Source organism: Apodemus sylvaticus, chromosome 5 (genome assembly GCF_947179515.1).
Source record: "Apodemus sylvaticus chromosome 5, mApoSyl1.1, whole genome shotgun sequence".
Lineage (NCBI taxonomy): Eukaryota > Metazoa > Chordata > Mammalia > Rodentia > Muridae > Apodemus > Apodemus sylvaticus.
This window is the reverse complement of record NC_067476.1, coordinates 128799548-128824351: the sequence shown is the minus strand read 5'-3', so window position 1 is coordinate 128824351 and position 24804 is coordinate 128799548. Positions and strand designations below refer to the sequence as shown.

General features: G+C 45.4%; 1 protein-coding gene across 1 annotated transcript in view; it reads right to left on the bottom strand.

The window, feature by feature from the left end:
* Slc24a3 (solute carrier family 24 member 3) overlaps nt 1-24804 on the bottom strand; it is a 480749-nt gene that overhangs the window by 25257 nt on the left and 430688 nt on the right. The window contains exons 8-12 of the mRNA XM_052183806.1: nt 22093-22118; nt 16121-16174; nt 10580-10713; nt 8562-8722; nt 6163-6433 (exon numbers count right to left, since the gene is read on the bottom strand). Of these exons, the coding sequence (XP_052039766.1) occupies nt 6163-6433; nt 8562-8722; nt 10580-10713; nt 16121-16174; nt 22093-22118 (646 nt within the window). The remainder of the gene's footprint in view (nt 1-6162; nt 6434-8561; nt 8723-10579; nt 10714-16120; nt 16175-22092; nt 22119-24804) is intronic.

The following is a 24804-nucleotide window of genomic DNA, read 5'->3' as shown; positions in this document are numbered from 1 at the left end:
AAGTGAGCGCTCCCATACTTAAAAGGTTAAAGGACAAGGTGATGGATCTGCCAGTGGTACCTGTCCTGGGTTGTCTGATTACTTTCATGCCAGAAACACCCAGAAAATGCTCATTAGGTTGACTATCCTGCAAGTAACATGATATTTGATAAATATATTAACTCAAATCCTTTAGTTTTCAACTGCTAATTGGACTGTGGAAAGAAATACATAGGAAAGACATGCGTGTGATATCCATGTCAACATGCGTGTGATATCCATGTCAACATGCGTGTGATATCCATGTCAACTGGGATACAAAACATCCTCATCTTCCAGAACATTCTCTGCGTCTCTTTGTAGTCAGCCTTCACCCTGACCACCACAGATAAGCTTTCGTTCTTCCCCATCTTCAAAGGAATTAAATCATTGAGTGACCTTTCTTTTTGCTTACCCGATGTTTGTATTGAGATTGATTAAAGGGCCATCAGTTGATCCTTTTAATTTCTGGCAATATTCTGACTTTGCTTCTCCATTCTCCTGGGGTTGGGCATTAGATAGTGGCCACTTGTAGATCATAATAATCAGAGCTCCTGTCACTACCCTTGTACGGGTTTTCTGGGGGGCTTGGCTTTGGTTTGGCTGAAGACCTGGGGGGAACTACTGAGCCATGAGGTAGGTGTTTACTGTTTTACTTTTTAAGGAACTAAAAATAGATTTCAATTGAGAAAAAGTAGGCAAGTCTGTGGGGCATTTTTTTCTGATTGATTATTGCTGTGGGAGGGTCCAGCGCACCATGGGCAGTGCCATCCTGGGATAGGTGACACTGGGGTGTTTAAGGAAGTACTCTGGACAAACCATGGGACAAAGCAGTAAGGAATGACACCCCTGACCCCCATGGCCTCTGTTTTCAGGTTCCTGCCCTGATTGAGTTTCTGCTTTGGTTCCCCTTAATGATGGATTCTGATTGGGACATGGAAGCCAGCTAAAATCCTTCCACCCCATGTTGGTTTTGATTACTGTTTTATCACAGTGATAGAAGCCAAACTTAGCACAGTCACAACAACTCACCAAACATTACTTTTATTACTTGTGAACTGTGTCTCCTGGAACACTGAACTCACGGAGTTGCTGGGAGGATTAAAGATTAAATGGTATTAGTGAGACCGATGCGGGTCTTGCCTTTCCCTGGTGGCACCAGGCAGGTCTTAAACATTGTTAAAGACCTGTTAAGATGACTCTCAGTGTCCACGAAGCACCGATTGTAAGCTTTCTTTCTAGGGTGTATTTCCCTATACATAAGCAAAGATAGGAGATGGGGTAAGACAATGCTCACTGGAGCTGCCAGACTCTCTGTGCTGTCCTGGCTGCCTTGAGCCCTCAGGGCCAGCAGCAGGCTGCAGCAGTTATTCTGACAAACCAGACACCTTGAGAGAACTTACACAGTGACCACAGCCGATTGCTTCAGTTCCTGAAGAGACAGCTGCAATAGGGCTATCTCAATAGTTTGCACAGACATTTTGCTATTACAAACCTCCCTGAACTTCAGATGATAATGTAGCCATTTCTACCTAGGCAAAGAGGCTGCTGTGACTGGCACCAACACAATCCCTTCTAAGTGCATGCAAGTTGGGCTGTGTCTGGTGCAATTCCCTCCATTTGCACGTGAGGTATGCTGTGATTATCCTCTGGATGTATAAACAGATGCTATGGCTTAGTGCGCTGGCCAGAAGGCATCCTCCTATGTCTCTTCTCCTGGTATTTTAACATTAGACTCAGTGAAAGGCTTCTCTCAAGGGTCTTTTCTTGGGGCATAGTAGGGATAGAGAAAATGAGATCTGAGGCTGGCGAAGGAAAGGGAGCTGGAAAGAGCAAGAGAAGAGATACTCAAGGCCCTGGTTGCAGAAGAGTCCCTCAAGCCTGTAGGGCGACAAGTCTCAGACACCCAGGCAGGAGAACTCTAATGTTGGCTGCTGCTAAGGGCTGAGAAACCCTGATCCTGAGGCTTGAAGAGGCAACGCTAGAGGGCGCTACGTGTAACTGCTTCCACCTGCCTGGTGTTGCTGGTGGCCGTGGCCAAGCACTGAAAAGAGCAGCCAATGATTGATTAACCCTGAAAATCTTCTCCAGGCCTACTGCTCGTGTTTCCTAGTCAGGAAGAGCAAAAGGACTCCAGCCAGCTGATTGGTGACATTAGGACAGGAGCAACTTGTTGGCAGTTTCCCAAGTTGCCCTAGTCAAAATCTGGTAAGTTAATCTTGATTCTTCACCTTCATTCTTGGGGCCCAAACTTGACACCTGCCCCAGGGCATTTCCTCCATGGCCAACTCCCTGCCAGGTGGCCTGGCTTCATAAAGGGACTCCCACATTAATGCCTACTTTACCTCAATCTGTTTGCTCTTGCTGGCAAGGAAAGTTTTAAGAACAAGACTAGAACATTCTCTTTTGTCTACCATCTTTAGAGTAACACCACACCTCCACATGGTGGCCAATGAAGCCCGGCCTGATTTGGCTCCTGCTCTGACGCCATCTACCCATTTTTCAGACATATTAAGCATTCTTCTGCCTCAAGTATGCTAAAAATATTAATAATACTAGTAATGAAATATAACAATATGACAATTCACAGTATAACCAGAAATGCTGAAAAAAATGGTTTTAAGAATCTAAGTGGCAAAAACTGAAGGAAAGACCATCCAGAGACTGCCCCACCTGTGGATTTATCCCACATACAGTCACGAAGCCAGGATGCTACTGTGGATGCCAAGAAGTGCTTGCTGACGGGAGCCTGATATGGCTGTCTCCTGAGAGGCTCTGCCAGAGCCTGACAAATACAGAGGTGATGCTCACAGCCAACCACTGGACTGAGCACAAGGTCCCTGATGGAGGAGTTGCAGAAGGGACTGAAGGAGCTGAGGGGGTTTGCAGCCCATGGCGGTGATGGGGGGTGTGGGGGGGTGCAACAGTGTCAACAGGCCAGACAACAATCCTCCCCGGAGCTCTCAGGGACTGGACCACCAAGAAAAGAGTACACATGGAGGGACCCATGGCTCTGGCTGCATATGTAGCAGAGGATGGCCTTGTTGGATATCTGTCGGAGGAGTGGCCCTTGGGCCTGAGGGGGTTCTATGCCCAAATGTAGGGGAATGCCAGGGTGTGAGGATGAGAGTGAGCAGCTGGGTGGGGGAGCACCCTCATAGAGGCAGGGGGAAGGGGGATGGGATGGGGATCTCTTCTGAAGAGGAGATCTGGAAAGGGGAAAACATTTGAAATGTAAATAAAGAAATATCCAATAAAAAAAGTTGATTCTTTAAAAAATGAATCTAAATATAGTCCACTAGTGAAGACAAAATATTACTAAGAAAGAGGGCCTTTTCCTATTGGGTGTCATGCATCTCATTGGACTTAACATGGAGAAGGCGAAGGGGCAATGAGCCCCCAGAGCCTGGCTAGATTGCTCATCTAGGTGGCAGCTGGACAGGCTGTTTCGTCATGATGGCTTCAAGTGTTGCAGGATTCAGAATAAGGTGGGGTCTTTGAGTTCCACGTGAGCCCTTCAGTTGGGCATCGAGGCTTTACCCACCTGGAGCTTTGGGGGAATCCCCTTGCTGGAATTACGTCAGGGGGCTACAGCGAGAGAGCGGGAGAGCAAGAGAATGATTTAACATAGGCTTCCAATCAAGGGTTGTAAAGAACCACGTGAATAGGAAAAGAAATGACCTCCACTTGGATCTCTAATATTCCTCAGAATCTAAAACTGAGAAGGAAGATGAGGTCATGACATGGGACTCTGAGAGCGGGAGGATGGGATTGATTAAATAAAGCGGAGCCCGGTGGGAGCCTGTGCCAGCGAGGGCTGAGTCCCCCTCGGCTAGTCTCAGCTGCTTTGGTTTGGCGCTGGATTAGGAAGCCCGTCTCACTGCCATGAAATTGCACAGTCACAGTTTCCATCCTTGTGCCTTAGCAACGTCAACCCTAAGGGCAGAACTACAAAGAGTAGTGTCTAAAAGAGGACTCTAGCACAAGGTAACATGTTTAATTTCTCCAGCAAATCGAGCAACCCAGAAAGGGGCTTTGAAAACGACTTTGAGGAGTGAGGAAGGCTGGTGCACGTTTCAGCTTTGATGTCTATTTCTAGCCGGGCTGGGCTGTTTCATCTCCAGGGTCTGCAGCATCTCTGGATGCTTCCTGTATTTTGTTCTATCACTGCTTGTTCTGAATAGAGCCCCAGGGGTGTGTGTTTTTCTGTTCACTGAGAGCATATGTGTTGGGCGCTAAGTCATTTTGTACCAGGCTAGGTCACAGCCGTGAAGTAAGAAGCTCGGTTCCTTTCTGTGGCCGTCATATATGGTGACATAAATTGGTGACAGGGAGGCACAACAGGGTGGCAAGTGTCAGGGTCCTTTCAAAGGAGCAGCTTTGGAATTCTTTGGAGGGAAAAAGTAATTGTGCAATATTTCAGACCTACAGGTAACCATTAACATTTGTTCTCACTGCACAGAAAGCAAAAACACACATTTACAATAGAAACAAAAAAAATCCATCTAGCAAAAGACAGTTTTATCTTGGTGGATTTCCTTCTTGTGTGTGTGTTTATGGAAACGTGTTTATCTACAAACAAATCTCTGTTTGCAAGTAGTAATGGTCTCTTCACTCAAGAATATGTGTATTTATATGTAGGTATATAGATATGTGTGCTATGGTTACGTGTATATATATGTATATATATAATGCATATGTATTTGATGCTTACATAAACTCTATGCATCTATAGACAGTTATATTAAAGCAAGGGTAGTGTATGTGCACGTGATGGTCTGGGTGACTGCTACAACACAGGCATCGAGGATATACATCCTGAATTGCTGTACAGAGGGATGGTTTAGGTGGGGCAGAGCAAGATTAAGTGAGAACAGAGCTCGATTTCAGAGTGGAGCTTGATTTCAAACCTATGAACTGTTTCTGTAATTTCCCATTTAATCTCTTCAGACTGTGGACGGTGGCTGTGGTTGACCACAATTAACCTCGAGTGAGCAGACACCACAGAGAGTGAAACCACAGATTGGGGAGGGGTGCATTTTTCCCCCTATGGAGATAATCTACTAACACGTAGTAATTTAACTTTGGCATCTGGACGGGTATTTCTTTAATTAGATTTGGCAAGTGCCCATTGTGGCTCCTGTTTTGGGGAAGGATTCGGGGATCAGGAACAGTTCTGTTCGCAATTGTATTTGATGCCTGCCCCTCTCCCTAGATGCAGAGAGCCAGAAGCTCAGCCAGGCCAGAAGCTCAGCCAGCTGTCCGAAAACAGCACGGGCCTGGCAGCTCCAATGGCATCGGCCACTAAATGAGCTTTCAGGTTGATCGGACCGTACTTGCTCAGGCGGTCCTCATGCAAGCTCTGTCAGCCCAGGGGAACTGCACACACTAGTTAAAACTCAAATGATGCGACTGTGAATTGGACCAGTGCAGTCTTCACGAAACCAGCAAGGACATAGAATTCTTTGGGCTTGACCCTCTTGTTCTGCTAATGGGTGGGGGTGAGATACATGGTTACAGGACATTAAACATACAGGCCCGAAAGCCTTTGTGTGTCTCGCCTCTCCTCTTCCAGCATGTCAGGGAGCATCCCTGGCCAGGCCCACGAGCTAAGGCCCCGAGGACCAGTATCTGCCTGGCACTGGGTCTCCTGTGGATACTGCTGTGCAAGGAGCAGGATGTTAAAGATACAGGGCACTGGACAGAGGGAGAGGGTGGGGGAGTGTGAACACAGGAAGCAGGGAGGTGCCCCCTGAGCCATCTTGTACTAGGCGTTTCCAGCCTAGAAGAGATACCAGGGAAGTGGCTCTGCCCTCTGGCAGGCACCACACTGCCTATTGGCATGGGTCAAGTGCATGTCTACCTTAGAACAAAAGGTACTGGAGCATGACTAAGAGGCTAAGGGAGGGGACCTGCATCCTCCAAATGCACTTGGTCAAAGTGCTCACATTTCAATTCCTGGCCTTGTGCCTGAATTTTTGGACCTTTCACAGCAGAGCCCTGCCCATGGCAGGCAGACACTTCACACAATCACGTTTCTGCCTACAGAGAGGCCCTATTGTAACTGAATAGTAAAGACAGCCAAGTGAAGAGCTGTGATCCCCAAAAGTCTCCCTTCCTAAGCCCAAATCAAGGACGTCTTACAGGGCGGGTCGAAGGGCGTGTAGGGGCCTTCGTCGTCATCTTCGTCCTCCTCCTCCTCTTCGTCATTCTCATTGTTCTCATTGTCTTCGTTCTCATTCTCTGTCTCATTGTCAGCCTCAGCAACAATGTCGTCCCTCCGGGTCCCGTTCACACCCCTGTCTGGGGCACTGCTGGGCCCTGTTCCGTTCTCCACTGTGTGCTTAATTGGGATTTTGATGGCCACTTCAGATTCGCCATTGGTATAAGCCCTGCTGTTTATCAGTCTTTGTCTCTAAAAATAGAAAGTGATCTGTCAGAATAGTCAGAGGGATGGATATTACCCACGTCAAAACACAACCAGGTATGTCTTCCCCAGCACTGACAAAGAGGTGCATCGGGAAGACTCCAAAGGGTTAGGGAATTTCTCAAAGCAGTAACAGATTGCAGGGTTTAGTCTGGTCCTGCTAGGTATTCAAATGCTAAGTACTAGCCCCCAAGATCTGGTTGTACCCCCTTCCCCTCAAGGAGATCCTCACCTACACCAGCTTCTGTTGTGTGAACCTACTCCCCTCCCCAAGTAATTCCTTGTGGTCAATAAAGATGCCCACAGCCTGGGCTGGGCGGAAGAGAGGGAGGAGGAGTGAAGGCTCCAGAGCTTGGGGTCGCAGGCAGGGACCTCAGGAAGAATGAACAGGAAGGAGGAAGTTGTTACGGGGCAGCTCGGATTGTGAGCGCATGGCCCTGAGGGCTGGCCCGATGGAGAGGAGCAGCCCAGGTGGGGCAGGGCAAACGATATCTTGGGGAATCACCACAGGGGAATAGATGAAATAGCACAGAGGCTTGATATCTGCTCAGCTCTAGTGTTCTAAAGCTTTTTATAAGTATGAAAAGTTCTGTGCCTTTTATCTGGGAACAATGTGGTCTGAAGTGGGGTAGAAACCCTTAGATAGCTATTTAAAGACAACGAGAGGGTGTAGCAATCACCATGATGATGATAACCACAACACAGATTTAGATGATTTCCCTTTGGGAAGGAAAATGAATCTTTTATGAGCCACTGGAACTTTTCAAATTCTCTTCAGGAAAATCTCTACATCTGGGATGTGCAGTGTTTTGCCATCTGGGTACTGTGACATTCTTTTTCTCCAGACCATGGAAACCCTTGTTCTATATTCAAGAAAGCTACAGCCCTCTCTTGGACTACTGTGCTGATGAGGCTGCCACTCCAGGGAAAGGCAAGAGCCCGGGCTTGTTTTAAACTATGGTAACTTTTACTTAGCAACTTTGATACAAGTTTATGAGGAGATTTATTCAAGTGGAAGAAAACAGGTCAGGGCTGGGGATACAGCTTCATTTGTGGAGTACTTATCTAGCAAAAATGAGATGCTGGGTGATGTGTTTATAAAAAAATAAAGATACATAAGATATGTTCTATGGGGATGTGGTGAGGTATGGGGGAAGGGGTGTCTCAGTGGGCCCCTGCAGAGGCGTCCTTTCTCACTGAGGGACCAGCCACACGAAGGTATAGTATAGAATAGAGTTTATTCAGGGCATGGGGAGGGGAGTGAAGAGGGTAGTAGAGGCAGAGAAAGGGACACACACACACACACACACACACAGAGAGAGAGAGAGAGAGAGAGAGAGAGAGAGAGATGAAGGGAGGGAGGGAGAGAGGAAGAGAGGAGAGGAGAGGAAGAGAAGGAGAGAGGAGAGCAAGAGAGAGACAGAGAGAGAGAGGAAAGAGAGAGGAGAAAAAGAGAGGACACACACACACACACACATACACACAGAGACAGAGAGAGAGACAGAGAGACAGAGAGTGAGTGTAGAGGAGTAGAGGCCGGCCATGAACATGTGGAAAGAGAGGGGAGCAAGAGGGCAAAGGGGAGCAAGAGTAAGAGGGGAGAGAGAGAGAGGGAGGAGGGGGCAAGCAGCCCCTTTTATAGTGGCCAGGCCTACCTGCTGTTGCCAGGTGACTGTGGGACAGAGCTTAGGCAGAATGCTAACACTGGGTACTCCATAAACTGAGGCTGTAGCACATGCTTGTAGTCCCAGCACTCAGAAGTTCAACATACGCAATGGCTACCTGGAAAGCTTGAGGCCAGCCTGGGCTATGTGAGACCCTGTCTCAAACAAGGTCAGCAGAGGGGACTAAGCTGTGTCCCTCAATATGCAGTGAGAAGGAGGGTGGGGTGGATGCGGCTCAGAGGGCAAAGATGCTGGGAAAGTGCTGAGGGATAGACTTATGTTAAACTCTCACCCAGGTGCTGTATCTTTTAAATCAGGAAGTCTTCCCTCCCCTCCCCTCCCCTTCCCTTTCCTCTCCTCCCTTCTCTGACCCGCCCATCCCACCCCACCCTGCCCCGCCCACCCCGCCCCTTCCCATCCCCTCCCATAATCCACTATGCTTTCTTAGTTACCTCATTGATTAACATGCGACTGGCCATGGAGAGCCGGGTCTTGGGAGGAAAGTGGCTTGTGATCATAATTCGAAGGCCAGCCTCAGAGAAAGAAAGCTGGTGTGGGTAGGCGGACAGCAGCTCATCCACCATGATCACTGACGCTTTGCGGTGGAAATTGGCTAAGGAAATGTGAAAGAGAGCATCCAGTAGCATGGAGCCCAGGAAGGAGGCAGGCATCCATTCCTCTTCCTTTTGCTTCTCCCTTACCTTACTCCTTCACAACTTTGCATCTGTCCATCCATCTGTCCATTGGTCCATCCATCCATCCATCCATCCATCCATCCATCCACTTACCTCCTCTTCCTTTCCTTCTCTTCTTCTCCCTCCCCTTTTCCTTCCCATCATCCTCTTCCTCCCTCTTTTATTTCCATTCTCCTATCTACTTATAGAAGGTTGTGAAGATCAAAATTAGGGATCATACTTAAGTCACGGGTTATGTTTAATAGCTCATTTGGAATGACTTGGGATTATTCAAACACCACCACTCATCAATATGGCTAGAGTGAGCAGAGTAAGAGAATTTCCTCCTTGGCCTCAAAGTGTTATTTTCCCACCACTAAGATCTGGGTCGCAGGAAAGACCCCAGTAACCTTTGGAAACCATCATGCCCATGCTTGGCAACCCAACACACTGGTACAAGCTGCAGAGCTGACTTGTATTCCAGGTGGAGGCTATGGTGTGCATGCATCCTGTGAGCAGAGTAGTGGATGGTGTGTGTATGTGGGCTGTCCACTCACAGAGGACAGAGTGTTCAGGAGGAGGCTTGAGACACACCTTACAAAGTCTGAAGCATTCCACCGAGGCCTGAGCCCTCTCTCTTTGGAATAGAGAGGGCTCACTCCATTTTCCAGGCCATGAAACCATGAAAAGGTCTCATCATCACATCATCATCACCATCATCACCATCACCATCATCACCATCATCACCATCATCATCACCATCATCACCATCACATCATCACCATCATCACCATCATCACCATCACATCATCATCATCATCACCATCATCACCATCATCATCACCATCATCATCATCCCTGCCTGCTCTTTGGTAGATACTTTGTGCACCAAGCCACCTCCCCAGACCCAGCATTAATAGCATTCAGCCCTTTTGTGCTCCCCGCCCCACCACAAGTTATAAAGTTCTCAGAAGAGAGAAATTAAAGAAAACCCTTCCACAGAATGGTATTAAATAACACCAAAGTCTTCCTTTGGACATACATATAGTTCTTCAGAAAACTGTATCAAATATCTCAGTTTCAAAATACAATAAATTACAGAGAGAGTCTAAAGCCAGAGATATAGTTAAAGATAACCTGCACAGCTTCTAATTTATTTTTTGTTGTCTCCCTGCAAAGTGACCACGTGGGACATAGTTAAAAGAGAAAAAATTTTAAAAGCTAAATGAAAAAGGAAATACATTCATGGCAAAAAAAATTACGTGGTATTTTTCTATGTTCCGTATGAATAATGTTATTTACCAGAGAGCACCATTCCTCTTCCTCTAGTATAATGATAGTTTCATAAGTCTATTAAATAGAATTACTTTGAAAACAAAGGTAATTTCCTGGCTCCCTGTGTAGTTTGGAACCTGAATTAATGCAGTCTGGAAGAGGATTTGGATGTACGTGACGATAACTAGCAGTGCTGGTCACTCTGCCACACCGTCTCACGCTCTCCTGCGCAGTGAGCTGACTCCCTCGTCACAGAGATGACCCTGTTCATCCAGCTCAGAGGGTCTAAGTAACTTCATGGTTGTACAATCTTAATCCACCACCTCAAAACCCATGTTCTCTCCTGGCCCCGCCAGCCCCATCTTCCTATATTGCCTATGTATAATGGGCTCCCCGGCATTTCAATGGATCCGGGGATGGTGCAGGAGGCAGGGCAGGAGAGCTGGCTCTGCTGTCTCCTCAGGGCTCCTTAGACAGGCTCACACCGCGCTGCCTGCCTGGGGCACGGGACCGCTAGTTACCTTTCTTGAGTAGCACCACGGTGGCATCACAGTTGCTGCTGTCGTCGATTTCAGCATTGTTGGCCAAGCCGTTGACCATGTTCCCGGCCCCTTTCGTCCTCCTTTCGAAGCACTGGTGTATGCACGCGTTGTATCTGAGTAAGCAGTAAGCAGAGAGAGTATCAGCACCTGGGCTCTCCTTCGCCTGACTGTCAGCATCCTCTCTTCCTTTCTGGATATGCCTGTAAGGCCCTGTGCCCGAGCCCCATGGTCTGCAGGCTATGGCTGGCTGGTTATCTAGGCCCACCTGTCTTCGCTTCTTGCAGTCAGAGAGTTTGTTGCTAGAATCTCCGTGACTGCGTACCCTCACTCCAGGTCCAGTTGGCTTGTGGCCTTATGACAACATTCTGTGTTCCAGTGCTCTGGAGTGAGGAGATACCAAGAAGGGCTTCTAGCATGTCCTGGTAGGCTAGCATCGAAGCAAAGTAGTGTTTGCAGGGTGCTGGGATCTTTTTGGCAGGAAAATGTTCTGGTCCCTTTACTCTGACGTGTCCCAGAGGAAATCTCTGAACACCTAGGGTGAAGGCAGGGATAGGAACAATAGGAACGACAGAGCACCTTGGGCCCCTACTACACTTTCTCTCACTCAAAGCTCTTAATGCTCATTGGCCATGGTCCAACCTCCTGAAGCTGCAGCTCCACCCCATTAGACTTCCAGCCCCCCTCCCCGCCCCCCACTGGAAACCGCTTAACACCTGCTTCGCCTCTTCCTCATTCCCTTTGCTTCCAGACAGGAGACACCCCTCTCCACAGTCCACTCCCACTGTATTCTCATGCCTGGCTTTTCAGTCAGTGCCTCTGTGTGGGCATTAACCGTGGCAACGTCCCGCTACATGGGCAAGGCAGGGAGTGATGTAGTGGGGATGGATGCTCTACATTTGAACCTTCTCTTCCGTGGGCCTCGTCTGAATACTCTGGGAGCCTGTGGCTGTCCCTTTTTGGCAAAGGGCTAGCAGGGAACTAGTCAAGAGTTAACAGACGTAGGCTCTGGAAAGCACAGACAGTGAATCCTGGAAGATTTCTGGGATTTCTAAGTGGGATAGAATCTGAACATCACTATTTTGTAACGCTTGTGAAATGATCACTCCAGATGTTGTACATCAATGGCTGCCTCCACCACAGAGGGAAAGGTGACCCGGACGTACCTCCCAATGGTATTACTGACATAGTGTAGCCTGATTCAAATCAAATACAGACATACAGGACACACAGTGACCAACCAAGGGAACTGGCTTTGATACATCATGGACTTGGAATGCAGTAATAATTTCCAAGCTATGGGCAACTCTGTAGGCTAAGAAGTAAATTCTGCTGAGGAATAAATTGCAAGAACTCTCTGTCTCTCTGTCTCTCTGACTCTCTCTTTCTCTCTCTCTCTCTCTCTCTCTCTCTCTCTCTCTCTCTCTCACACACACACACACACACACACACATGCACACACACATACACACAAAGGAGAGGAATGAATTATAGGCAGAACGAACTACAAAGCATGCTGCTCCCAAGTCTAATTTTAAACATCAGTCAGTTCGATTATCATCTAAAAAAACATTTATAGTATTTATGAGATCCCCAACCCCCCCCCCCCTGGAAAGTAGGACAGATTGACACTTTTGGAAGTTGAAATACTGAGTAGGTATCTGGGATATTGAATTAGCATTCATTTTAGATGATACAACAGTAATTGTGGCTAGGGTAAAGAGAAATCCTTTTAGATATACATGTGAAAATCGTCAATGAAATGATGCCTGAGGCTTCAAAAGTATGAAGAGGGAGGGAAACAGATCTACGTGGAGTGAGATTGGGCTGATGGTTTGGGGCTGAAGGTAAACACAGGGCTTGCTATTCTGTCAACTTTTGCTTGTATTCAACATTCATCTAATAGAAAGGTCCCAGCTTTCCAGGTTTAGTAGGAATACCTTTCCTTAAGACAGGGACAAAATCAGTGGCTTTTTGTTTCATCCTTTTAAGGTCTTACTGTGCAGTCTTATGGTAATCTGGAACACCTGACTCTGGATTTACAATCCTTCTGTCTCAGGAAAAGCAGCATTTGTGGTATCTTAACTCAGAAACTATTTTCCCCATGAAGATACCAACTTGCATAAGGGTTTGCTCTCAAAGTGTAACAGTATCTTATTAATTTATTTGTATTTAATAACAGGATAACGGTACCATACAATGAAAGCTTTTAAAAAATTTTACTGTTCAGTGATGGCCTTTTTGAAACTAGATATTACACTGATAACTGATTACAATCTGCCCTGATCAAAACCTTTGAAAAATAGGAAGTATTATTATTATTATTTTGCAGAAAAGGAGACTAAAAGGAAATTAAAAATGGCTGAATAATTTAGCCACATTCCCAAAGCTACTCAGTGGCTGGGTAGAGGCACCCCTAGGGATAAATGGAAAGTGCTTAACTCTTACCCACAAGGCCATACAACCTCATTGACAAAATACAACCTGGATGAGTGACCTGGAGTAATAGAGGTAAGTTCTTGCCAAAGTTACACGTGCCATATAGCCTGGAAGGTTTCTATCTATCTGGTAAGTCCAAAATGGCTTTTGGATTTTCAGATAGAGTGTTTAAAGTTATTTTAAAGCTATCTAGATCCCAGGAGGCAGCTGAAGAGTCTAATATATGCTGTGTGGGGTTTTTTTTTTTTCATGGCTGTGGCTCTGTTTTATATTTTTAATTGAATGTTTTAAATTTTGTGCTTGCACCCTGAAGCTATTTTATTGTGAAGCATGCAATTTTATAAATCAGATTTTATAAAAACCCAATGATTAGAGTCTCTGATTGCAGAGAGAGACGGCCTAAAGAGCAGAGACTTCAATTTAGAACTTAGGATGGAATTTATGCAGAGAATTCCATGAGAGCAAGAGCTGTTATTCACAGTTTTATTTGTGTCCTGCTGCTTTGAACATCTGGAATGGTGGGAAAGCGAGGCCTCAGCAGAAACAATCTCCTTAGCTGCTATATTTGGTGTGACTCAGGGGTAGAGGCGCACTTCTTACCTTAATGTCCACAAGTCTGCTGTGCAACTTGTGTGCCTTATGGTGACCGGGTGAGAGGGTGTCATGGCTACAGAGAAACCTCAGTTCCGCTTTCCTTTAGATTCTATCTGTGTTTGAAGACCACACCATTTTGCAGTCTCCATTAAATTCAGGATGGTGTATATACAACCATCACAACTAGGATTTGAGAGCCCAAATGCTCAGCATTGAGGGGACCCTGTGTGGCAATTCTGAAATTGCTGAAGGATCAGTTTCTCAAAAGAAAACCAGAGGATCGTTTCCTTCTAGTTTGACTCTAGACACCCAAACTTAGAGCTTCCAAAATAAATTTTTTTTAAAGAAGGTGAAATAATTAAGTGGAAGACAGGGAAGGAAGCTGTCAGAACTACTGAAGACATTCCTACCTTGGCACTGACTCCATTCATAGGCTTGCCATTTGAAGCAAAAAAGAGTAAGACAGCTGCTCCAACTTAAGCTTTCTCTTCACTGGCCAGAAGCTTTGGAAAGCCTTTGGGTCAGCTATGTTCTCAGCGGGAGATCACCAATTAGTAACTAGCTGGAAGGTAACTAGTTACATGGTGTGTGGCTTCTCACTTCCCCATCGGTTTCTTTGGAACAATTCCAAGCCAGGATAGGCTGCAGGGAGGTCTTACTCTAGATATGCTACATCCAGCGAGAAGATTCAGCGCTGACTGTTGGACAGCTCCTCCACTAAAAGTCAGGCGCCATATTGAATAGATGGTCAGTGAGCTGCTAATGGCCCACCCTGGACACCAGTCAGGTCAGTACCTGATTTCGCTGCCAATGTGATGCTTGGGTGTGTTCATACTGGTTTCTCCCAGCATCTCTCTCAGGCCCTGGTGGCCCAAATGACTGCTTTCCCACATCTCCTCAGGAAAAAAACCATACAGTGTTCATTCCAGACTGCTGTCTGGCTTGTCCAAGCTGACAAGTGCTGAGCTGTCTTTACTTTCCTTCCCCTAGAGGTACCTACCTGTGCTGGAGGAATGTAGGGGATGGTTGAGTTTAAGAGACAGCTCAACACTCATCTTGGTGACTCTACATAGGAACCTGAACATAATGTTCAAAAAAATGTGCCTTTTTAAATTTATAAAACAGCAAGCAGGACTACCATTCTTGATACAAAAAGTAATCTGCCTTGACTCCAGAAGGAAGAACACGTGAAGTGGTAGCTTGAAAATACGAACAAGTCATCAGCTGCTCTTTCCTTCCATAACTGACATGCAGCCCTGAGTGTGGGCTGCCCTGGCAACTCAGGTCTTCTAAATAGAACATGGCAAAAGTGATGGAGTGCATGTCTGAGGAGGGATTAGGAAAGGCACGGAGGGATGCCATGCCCTGCCCTCTGTCTCCCTCTCTGTAATCACCAGCTGTAGAGAGAATCTCTTACAAGCCTCACCTGTCAATAAAAAAGCTGCTGGCCAATGAGCCAAGGCAGGAAATAGGAGGTGGGACATAAGCAGGAAGAGAAAGGATTCTGGGAAGAGCATGAGAATAAAATGAGAAGAGGCTGGAGACAGACTGAGGAGAGGATGTAAACCAGCAGGTGGAGAATCTCAGAGTGAAACTGAGGGAGATGTCGAAGAGAAGAAAAGGAAGACGTGGGCTGAGAACTGAAGGAGAGGTAACTAACCAAGCAGTATTTTCAGAACAGATTAAATGGTTAATATGTTATGAGCTAGTCAGGGAATGAGACAAAGTTTATGGCCTAGGCATTTAATAATACCTAATTCATCTCAGAGTCACCATTCTGACAGCAGGACTGGGAAGGAAAAATGGAATTTAATATTTCTTAACAACCAGCTCTGTAGGGAGTCACTCCAGCAGCCACAGGGAGAAGCTCATGTGGTGAGAACGTGAGCCCTTCAGCTAACATCCCGCATCCGCTCCCCAGCCATGAGAGTGGGCTATTCTCCATTATTGCCAAGGAAGAGTCACCCACCCTTGGTCAATACCATGACTTCATCCCCAGCCAGTGTCCAACCTGTGATCTCATGAGAGACTCTGAGCCCCTCTCAGTGAAGCAGCTCTGGGATTTTAAATTCTTAGAGAATACATAGTTGTGTGTGTGTTTTTTTTAATTTTGTAAATTTTGGAACAGTTTGTTACACCATGACAGATGACTGACACATCGGACTAAGGAGGTTTCTTTGCTATGGTTTCAGTCACTTTGCTAGTTCTCATCTCATCTTCCCTCACCCAGTATAGAAATGCAACTTGTTGGATTCTACCTTTCTTCTAATAAAAACCGAAAGCTCAGTTGTCAGGTCCTGAAGAAAGAGAGACATGTACTATAGAGTTTGTGAATGAAATATGGAAGTGTTGGTTTTGTCATCAAATATGAGTCAAAGGGTCATTTTTATGGTTCTATGAGTCAGTGATGGTGGATGTTGAACGAGTCAGACCTCCCTCTCCCACTTCTCTTTCTACATCCCTATACAACACTGCACACGTTTTACTTACTTCATGATGACGATATAGATGAGGTACATCAGCACAAGGACTAGAGATTCCCACCTGCACAGAAAGAAGTACAGTTAGAGGAGGCAAGCCCAGCAGCCTTGCCAAGCCAGTCATGTCAAGCCATGCCAGCCAGTGCTGGAAGCATCTGACATCCATGGCCAGGATGGCAAGGCAGACCAGTTACACGCATTCCTAGTCTGTGCAAGTGTTTCATGTTGCGTAGGTCTCTTCTCCTCACCTGAATGGAAGATGCCTGTCTGTCATTCACTTACCAGGAAGAGCTCTAAGGAAAGGGGTGGGCCTTTGAGCATGCAAGTGTTTGCATAAATATTCTGGAGTTTAATTACTCACTGGGGTTACCCAGATGTACTCACAGGGAACCAACACACCAGAGGAACTGACAGGGGGCACTGGGCAGCAGTGGGTCGGGGGCAGGCGTCCTGGCTACAGAGGTATATTGCCAGAAGGAGACATGGAGAAGAGACTCAGAGATAAGGAGAGTCAAGGTAGGGAAGAGAGAGAGAGAGAGAGAGAGAGAGAGAGAGAGAGAGAGAGAGAGAGAGAGAGAGAGAGGAGGGAGGGAGGTGTGGGCATGGTGGACAGCGGCTGGTACTTGAAACCCTCCAGAGTGCACTACATAGTGACTTCTAGCTCAGCTTGGAGTAAGGAGTGAGCTCCTGCACCCAAAACCAAAAATAGAAAATCCAAACCAAAAGCACTGAAAGGATAAGAAAGGAAAGGAAGGAAAACAACTGAGCGACAGGACTGTCCCTGTGCCTGTTAGGATCTGAATCCCTTCATCTTCTTTATTTAGTAACTAACAGTTAAAGCTCAGGGGACTTGTGGTTTGGACCCCTGTTTAGCTGCAGGTTTAAACTAGTTGAAGGAGCTTGTTTAGGTTGGAGAGAAGGGAACTGGGGAGGTCCGAGGAGGAAGTTCCAACCCCCTTAGCCTTTTGATGCCAGAGAAATTATATATTTCCATTATATAAAGAATACACAGAAGTCTTATGCTATTTTGTTTATCAAATGGAAAACATGGGGGGGATTTGGGTGGGTTTGCCTCGGGAAGGGGCTAGAGTACAATCAGATACAACAGGGTCATCTGCGTCTTTATTACTGTGGCACATTATAGAAACCAGCTGGCTGCCAGCAGCAGAGGAATGATACAGAAGTTGTGGAGCATATATATGTGTATCTATATATCTATATATCTATATCTATATCTATATCTATATCTATATCTCTCTATATATATATACAAACAATAGTCACTTCCTGAGCCTTTGGAATCCTGACACATGTACTTCACCTCCCTTCTGACACTGTGGCCTTGGCTGACCTGCTATCATGGATCCACAGGCCTTGTGTTACACGATGACCTAATAGATGTGTCTCTCATGGTTTCAGTTCTAAGTGTCTGTTGGATACTACCTAACAGAGAAATGGTCCTATCTCTTGCCCAGGAAGAGAATTCTACTCTATTGAGGTAACAACTGATCTCAAGAAAGGGAAGTCCAGCCTTCAGTTCCCAGGATCAATAACAACGTCTAAAGTTGCAGTTGTTACTCCTGACCCAGCCATCATGTTACTAAAGATATGTAAGATGAATGGGTCAGAGAAAGGCATCAACGCCTCTTATTCTTCCTTCTTGTGTTAAACACAGATGTGATGGCTAGACTCACAGTAGCCATTTTAGGACTACTAGGAAAGGGCAGGAGAAACATCCTTGGTGCATCCAAGACACACAATTTGTAAAAATGATCTTCTTCTAAAAGCATCCCAACTGATTGCTGGCTCCTACTCCTTGCTTGAACATAAACATATGGCACAACAAGCTTTAAGAATAGTCAAGGAATCTCAAACAGGTATGGTGGCAACACTGTTGTTGTTTTTATATACAGTTAGCCCTGTTTATCCGCAGGTTCTACTTCTGTAACTCAACCAACTGCAGGTTGAAAAATATTTAAAAAAATTTATCTGTACTGAAATACACTGATGCCTTAAAAAAAAACATTATTCCCATCATGGATACTTTAAGCATCAACTTGGCACAGTCTAGAATCACCTGAGAAGGATGTCTAGATGGGCATGCTGTGAGGAAGATTATCTAGATTAATGTGAAGAGATGCCCACTGTAGGTGGCATCATTCCCTAGGCAGTTGGTATAAAATGGAGAAACTGAACTTAACATTAGAAGGCAGTATAATGTCACCAATTCTCTGAGGATTCTGCTGCTGTGACTTCTCTGCTAGTCTGTAATAGAACTGTGAGCTAAAATAAATCCAATTAATTCCCAAAGTTGCTTTTGTCATGCTATTTCATCTCAGCAGTGGGAAATTAAACTAAGCTAATTCCACGAACAATCTAGAGCAGTGAGTGGCTTTCAACCTTCCTAATGCTGTGACCCTTTAATACAGTTCCTCATATTGTGGTGACGCCCAACCATAAAATTATTTTGTCACTGTTTCATAACTCCAATTTTGCTACTGTTAGGAGTCATGATGTAAATATCTGATATGCAGGATGGTCTTAGGCAACCCCTGTGAAAGGGTTGTTTGGCCTCTCCCTAAAGGGGTTGAGACTCACAGGTTGGGAACTGTTCATCCAATGTAACACTGTGTAACACATGAGAACACCTCAACCCTGCTATTTAAACAGCATTTACATTACATTGGTTATTAATGATCTGGAGGTGTATTAAAGTATACAGAAGAAGGTGTGTAAATACCATGACAGTTTACACACAGACTTGAACAACCATAGATTCTGGTATCTATGATTCTGCAGTACTGAACCCAATTCTTCACAGATCCTGAGAGACCACTGCATTTGTATTTGGCAATATTCATTTTCTTAGGAGGACTCTAGTTTCAAATTCAACACAGTTGCAGTCAGTTTCCTTCTGAAGATATGAAGTGAGTTAATCTCCTGCCTTAACATCTCTAGGAGCTGCTGGACTGTCTTGCAACAGTGAAATTCAGCTTGTAAGGTCTCACCAAATCCCTGCTGTAGCTTCACTGTGTACTCTGAAGAGTTTGGTTTTAAAGGAAAAGATCAGTTCCTGCCCATACCCTTCCAGATCAGTCAATGCTTGGTAGGTAGGAAAACAGGAGAAGCAAACAGTGAAAGCATATTCAAATTCAATATATTTTATAGCTCCCAAAATGAGGAATTGAAATCCCTGGAATTCCCCAAGCAGCAAAGGGCCAGTAGTGCAGAGTTTAATTTCCCAGTCTCACTCATATGAGAAATTCTCCCTGTCAGCCCATGCATGCGATAACAGTGATTATACAACAGCCTGGCACTCAGAATGACGGGAGGGGAGTAAGTGCCCCGGGAGCCCTTAGCTTAGGTCTTTGGAAGCAGACACTGAGAGATTTTTAATTCTACCATCCTCCAGGGTTAGCCCGAAGTTACACACCACTTGTGCACACATCTGTGGCCCTCCTGGCTCTGTCTACACTCCTGATCCCATGTACAGGCTATTGGTGCTCAGAATGTAGGCACTAAGAGCCTGCTTCTTTGCAGAATCTAGAATCTCTTGTAAATGGTTTTGGGTTCTATCCTAGCATTGGGTTACCTAACATCATAAGGATCTCTCTCTCTCTCTCTCTCTCTCTCTCTCTCTCTAACACTTCTGTAGTTGTTTGAATAGGAATGTCCCCTATAGGCTCATATGTTTGGTCATTAAGGAATGATACTACTTGAGAGGAATTAGGAGGTATGGCCTTGTTGGAGGAAGTATGTCAGTTGGGTTGGGCTTTGGAGTTTCTGAAGCTCAAGCCAGACCCAATGGTTCTTTCTTCTCTTCTTTCTGCCTTAGGATTCAGGGGTAGAACTCCCAGCTACCATATCTGCTTGCATGCTTCCTGTCATGACAATGACGGATTAAACCTCTGAAACTAGAAGCCAGCCCTTATTTAATGCTTCCTTTTATAAGAGTTGTCATGGTCACAGCGTCTCATTACAACTACAGAACAGCAACTAGGACTCCTTTGGAATGAAGAAAAATAAATCACTCCCTTTTCTGGCTTTAAGACATGTTAGTTATCTCAGAGGGTTCTGTACCAACTAAAGCTGGCTCACTAGGCTGTCTGCATTCATAGCTCCCTGCCGTGGTTCTCATGTAGTACAGTTCTATGAGATAGCACAAGTGAATGCTCCCCCAAGATGGCAGATCCTCACCCTGGGATGACCTTCCCTGTGGTGGTGGACAGTGGCTGAGGTCAGCAGTGACTTGATGTGCCACACTTGAGAGCAGCATCCCCAGTAGATGTGGGGACCTGGGGTGCTCCTGGTCATGCTGATCCCTTTCAGGCTTTTGATCACTATTATTTTAAAAACATTACTTTTTATGTATCAGCATGAAGGTTCTTTTAAAAATAGGCTATATGTGCTTTATCTTAATCTGAATTTTTAATAACTGGGTTTCTAAACACTTCACAAGCTGATTTTTAAAGAAAATAGAGATAGGTCTTATAGGAAGTCAACGTATCTCTACATACTGACATAGCTCTCCTATGACATTCCTTATCACTGAGGTAGGTCCTTGTTCCCCGCCAAGTTTTGGAAGACAGGGAGCCGCTCATACAGAGGTATAGGTTTTATTCTAACCCAGAAAGGGTTAGAATAAAAGCTGAGAATGTTTTCTGAAAGTGAAGCCACAGGAATTCTCTTTTTATGGCTTATTCCTAACTCAAAGTAATGCCGTGGAAGTTTCTAGCTTCAGAGTCACTCTTATTTCTAAGAAGTTTTTCATTTTCTTCTACTTATGCGGATCAAACATTTGGGGAAAAAAAGCTGTAACAAGAAGGCATAGGACACCAAATTTCTATTTCCATTTCAAACACATTGGACTTGCTCAGAACTCATTTCAAGAATTTGGGTTTGGACAGTCGGTCAAAATGCAAATATCCCTCCATGTATTTAATTGAATTAACACCTTCTGTCTCAATCACCATGACTCCCAGAGTCATGGGATTCCTTTTAGAGTCTCAGCAGTACTTTAATGGATAACCAACTGTGCTGTGCTTGGATCCTGACTCCTGAGATGTCACTGAGGCTTGGGATACTGAACTTGTTGTGCATCCTGCAACAGCTCAGGTCCAGGATGCTCTCACAAAGGCCTGTGTGTTGAAGGCTTGGATCCCAGTTTGGTGTTAAGGGTCACTGGTGTAAGCCTGAAGAGGTAGGGCCCTGTGGAAGGTTATCAGTAGGCATATGGCCTTGAAGAAGACAGTGGGACCCCTCCTCGTTCTATTGCTTTCTGGTCAAGGGGTGAATGGTTTGGTTTTACCAAACCTTCCCTCTTACCATGATGTGCTAGCAGAACAAGGACTGAAACCTTTCAACATGGGAGTAAAAATCAGCTTTTTCTCTTTTTAAGTTGATTATCCATGTTACTTTGTTACACTAATGGAAGGTTGACTGACACAGATATGAAAAGATTAGTCAAAACTACAACCATGGTCTAGCAATGTCTGACTGGAGAAAGACACAGAAAATTTATGACATCTGACTCCTACAATAAAGACATCTAGATATAAAAATATGAATCCCGTAGACCCAGTCCAAGGGAAATGCTTGGTAAAAAGTAATTTCATGTCTTTGGTGAGAGAGATGGGGGAGTCTAAGGAATCCTGGTTGTTTCAAGGTGTCATGAGATTTCTCCTTTTCTAAATTAGATTTGATTGTGTGTGTGTGTGTGTGTGTGTTTATTTATTTGGCATGCATAGGCATACTGGTACAAGAGTGGAGGCCAGAAGACAACTTGTGGGATGAGTTCTCTCCTTTGATCATATGGGTTCCAGAGATTAAACACAGGCTGTTGGCCATGACAGCAAGTGCCTTTGCCTGCTGAGCCATTTTGTTTTCTCTGTTCCTTTTCTAAACCTCGACTCCAGCCTGCAACGCATTTGGCTCTGCACTAGAAAAGGGGACAATTTCAAAGGGAGGGAAAGAGGTACTTACCAAGAAACCTTTTCATCATAAATGAACTGTGAAAAAAATAAGAAAGGGGTTAGTGGATCACACACACGTGTACACATACAGTGTTTTTAACATGGTATGCCATCAGTGGTCACCGCTGGCATGGTGGCACTCATGGCTGCACTGGAATGTCAGGCACCTGGGGGCAAACTCTTGCTGTTGTCTTTGACTGTTGATAGTGAAAGGACAGGCTATGCAAAGATGAGTGTGGGGAGAAGCACTAGGTGATCCAGGCTGCCCTTCTGTGTCTGTCTCCAGGTAGAGGGACTGGGAGGGAAGACTTTGTAAAACAAGACATGTCATTGCCTTTAGGTCTAGAAGGGGAGGTAGTAACTCAGCAGGTACTTTTGAATGTGCATCCCTTAGTTGTCACTAATGACATTTCTGCACCTCTCCGTTCAGTGTGTCACCCGTTCACAATCCGATGTAAGCACTTGGCCCTCCATGTTCAACGCTGTCCCTTTAATCGACTCCTTTAGTTAGATGGCAACCAAAGTGGGGGGGGCGGTCAGCACCCCTTAGCATCTCACACAGAATGTGATCCCTGTCAAGTGTATCCAATGGATGTGTTTGCAGAACCTGAACAATGTTGGCTGCCCACACCCTGCACCTTCTGTTAAGGAAGGAGGCTCTGGAAGGTCGGAAGCAATGAAGGGAACAAGTAAGAAATGAAATTTTGTTCTTATCTGTTGGGATCAATAGAACATCTGTAACAACGTTTCACAGTTATCCTCCAGTCCAACACTATCCTAGATCAATCCCCAATTGGGAAAACAAAAGAAAACAAGACAAAAAAACCCCCCAAAAACAACAACCTGACAAAGCCTTTCAATTTATATAGGGAAACCAAATTTTGTAAGGCAGGAATAATTTGGGGGTTGGTCATCCCATTGTGGGATGGCTCCACGACTCAGGCCTGGCTCTTATTTTGGCTCTTTTCTTGACATGTTTATCTGCCCACAGGACTCACAGGACCTAAGGATGTACGCGTCATGGAGGTGGGAAGCCAAGGAAATGGCTACACAGCTTCTCTGAGCATGATGATCTGTGAGGCACACTCCCCGTGGAGGCAGAGGCTGCGGTGCCGGATCGCTGTAGGATGAGATGGTAAATATAGCTAACGATGTGGGTCTCCAGCGATTCCAAGACTCTCAAGTTGTGTTAGGACACAAAAGATACTCAACAACCCACCAGAAGCTCTTCCTGTGACTTTAAGGCTCTGGGAGGCAAGATCCAGGCTTACTTGTAACTGCTTCTTTCTAACAAGCTGTTTTTTTTTTTGTTTTTGTTTTTAAATGTTGCTTCATGTTTTTGTTACTGTGTCTCTGCCACCAAGTTCAACAAGCTGACATTTGGATGAAAATGCCAGCTCAGAATGGGAAGAGCACCAGAGGCGTCAGGGAGACATTCCTGGGATCTGGGTTGGATGGTGTACAATCCAGGCCCCCTCCCTTCGGGTTGGATGGTGTGGAGTCCAGGCCCCCCTCACAATGATTCATGGTTGTTTTACATAATTGCTGGCATTAACAAATTGTTATCATGAAATAATAGAACGGAACCGATTATTTAAGATGGAAAACATTTTTATTAACTACTTAATTTAATATTAGTCTTAGCCATGGGGATGGAACAATTACTTCATAGTTGCTCAAGAGAATATGAGACGCTAGGAGAGTTTAATTGACCAGGTCAATTTAATTCTCTTCTATCGGAGAAGGCAGGCAATGCCATATATGAATGTAGCTTTGGGGGGAGCCTGTAGTCTGTATGAGACTGTACCTAGAGAGGGGTGCAGATGCTCCAAAAGGAGTCACTGGGTATCAACTAGCTTTAGTACAGAGGCACAGGCATCCTTTGTGTGCTTTCTAGGAACAACTGTGGGCTGGCATGCCTTTAACTATTGATTGTTTAAGGAAAAATAATGAGAGGCTTATACAAAGCTCCTCACTGTGGCTTGGATGTAAAACTTCCCCCACAGATGCACAATTTTGAACACTTGGTCCACAAATGGCACTTTGAGAAGGCTGTAAATTGAGCCTGTAAGGAAATCGAGGTGGAAACAGGCTTGTCCCTTGCGGGAAAGGAGGATTTATGGTCTGTCTTAGAGCATCAGTGAGGACAGGGCTGGTAGGTTGGAGAGGCAGGGTGGCCTGGCCATGTCTTCCTGGAAGACTGGAAATAAGGAAATAAACATGGCTGGCAGAATGTTCCTTCAGTAGGACTGTGGTGGCATCCTAATGGAGGCCTAGAATCATTCTGAGTGGAAAGTTAAAATCATAGGCCGGTATCTTTTTGCTTTTGCTTGAGATTGCTGTGGAAGACAGGTTTGGTATTCCTTACAGATATTATTTAATTTCATTCTCTTGAGAGAAGCAATGCAAATATCTCTGTTCTTTTGCTCTGGCTGCAAGAGGGAACACCCTCTTCCTGCTGCCCCTGTGCTATAGGAGTAGCATCAACTGTAGAGGAAATCTGAAAAAAATCTTCCCTCAGTTCCATTTTCTCACCACTAGGTGGTGCTCACATCCCAGTCCTCCACCCTGGTTTAGGCAGGGAAGTTAAAATGAAGTGATTCAAGCCTCATTTTCAAGGCTCTGGTAAACCTGTGGGAAGGAGCTGAAGTACCTCGAGGCAGACAGCCCACTGAAGTGCCTACAGGCAGCCAATAGCTGCATGTGGCAAGTGGAGGTGGTT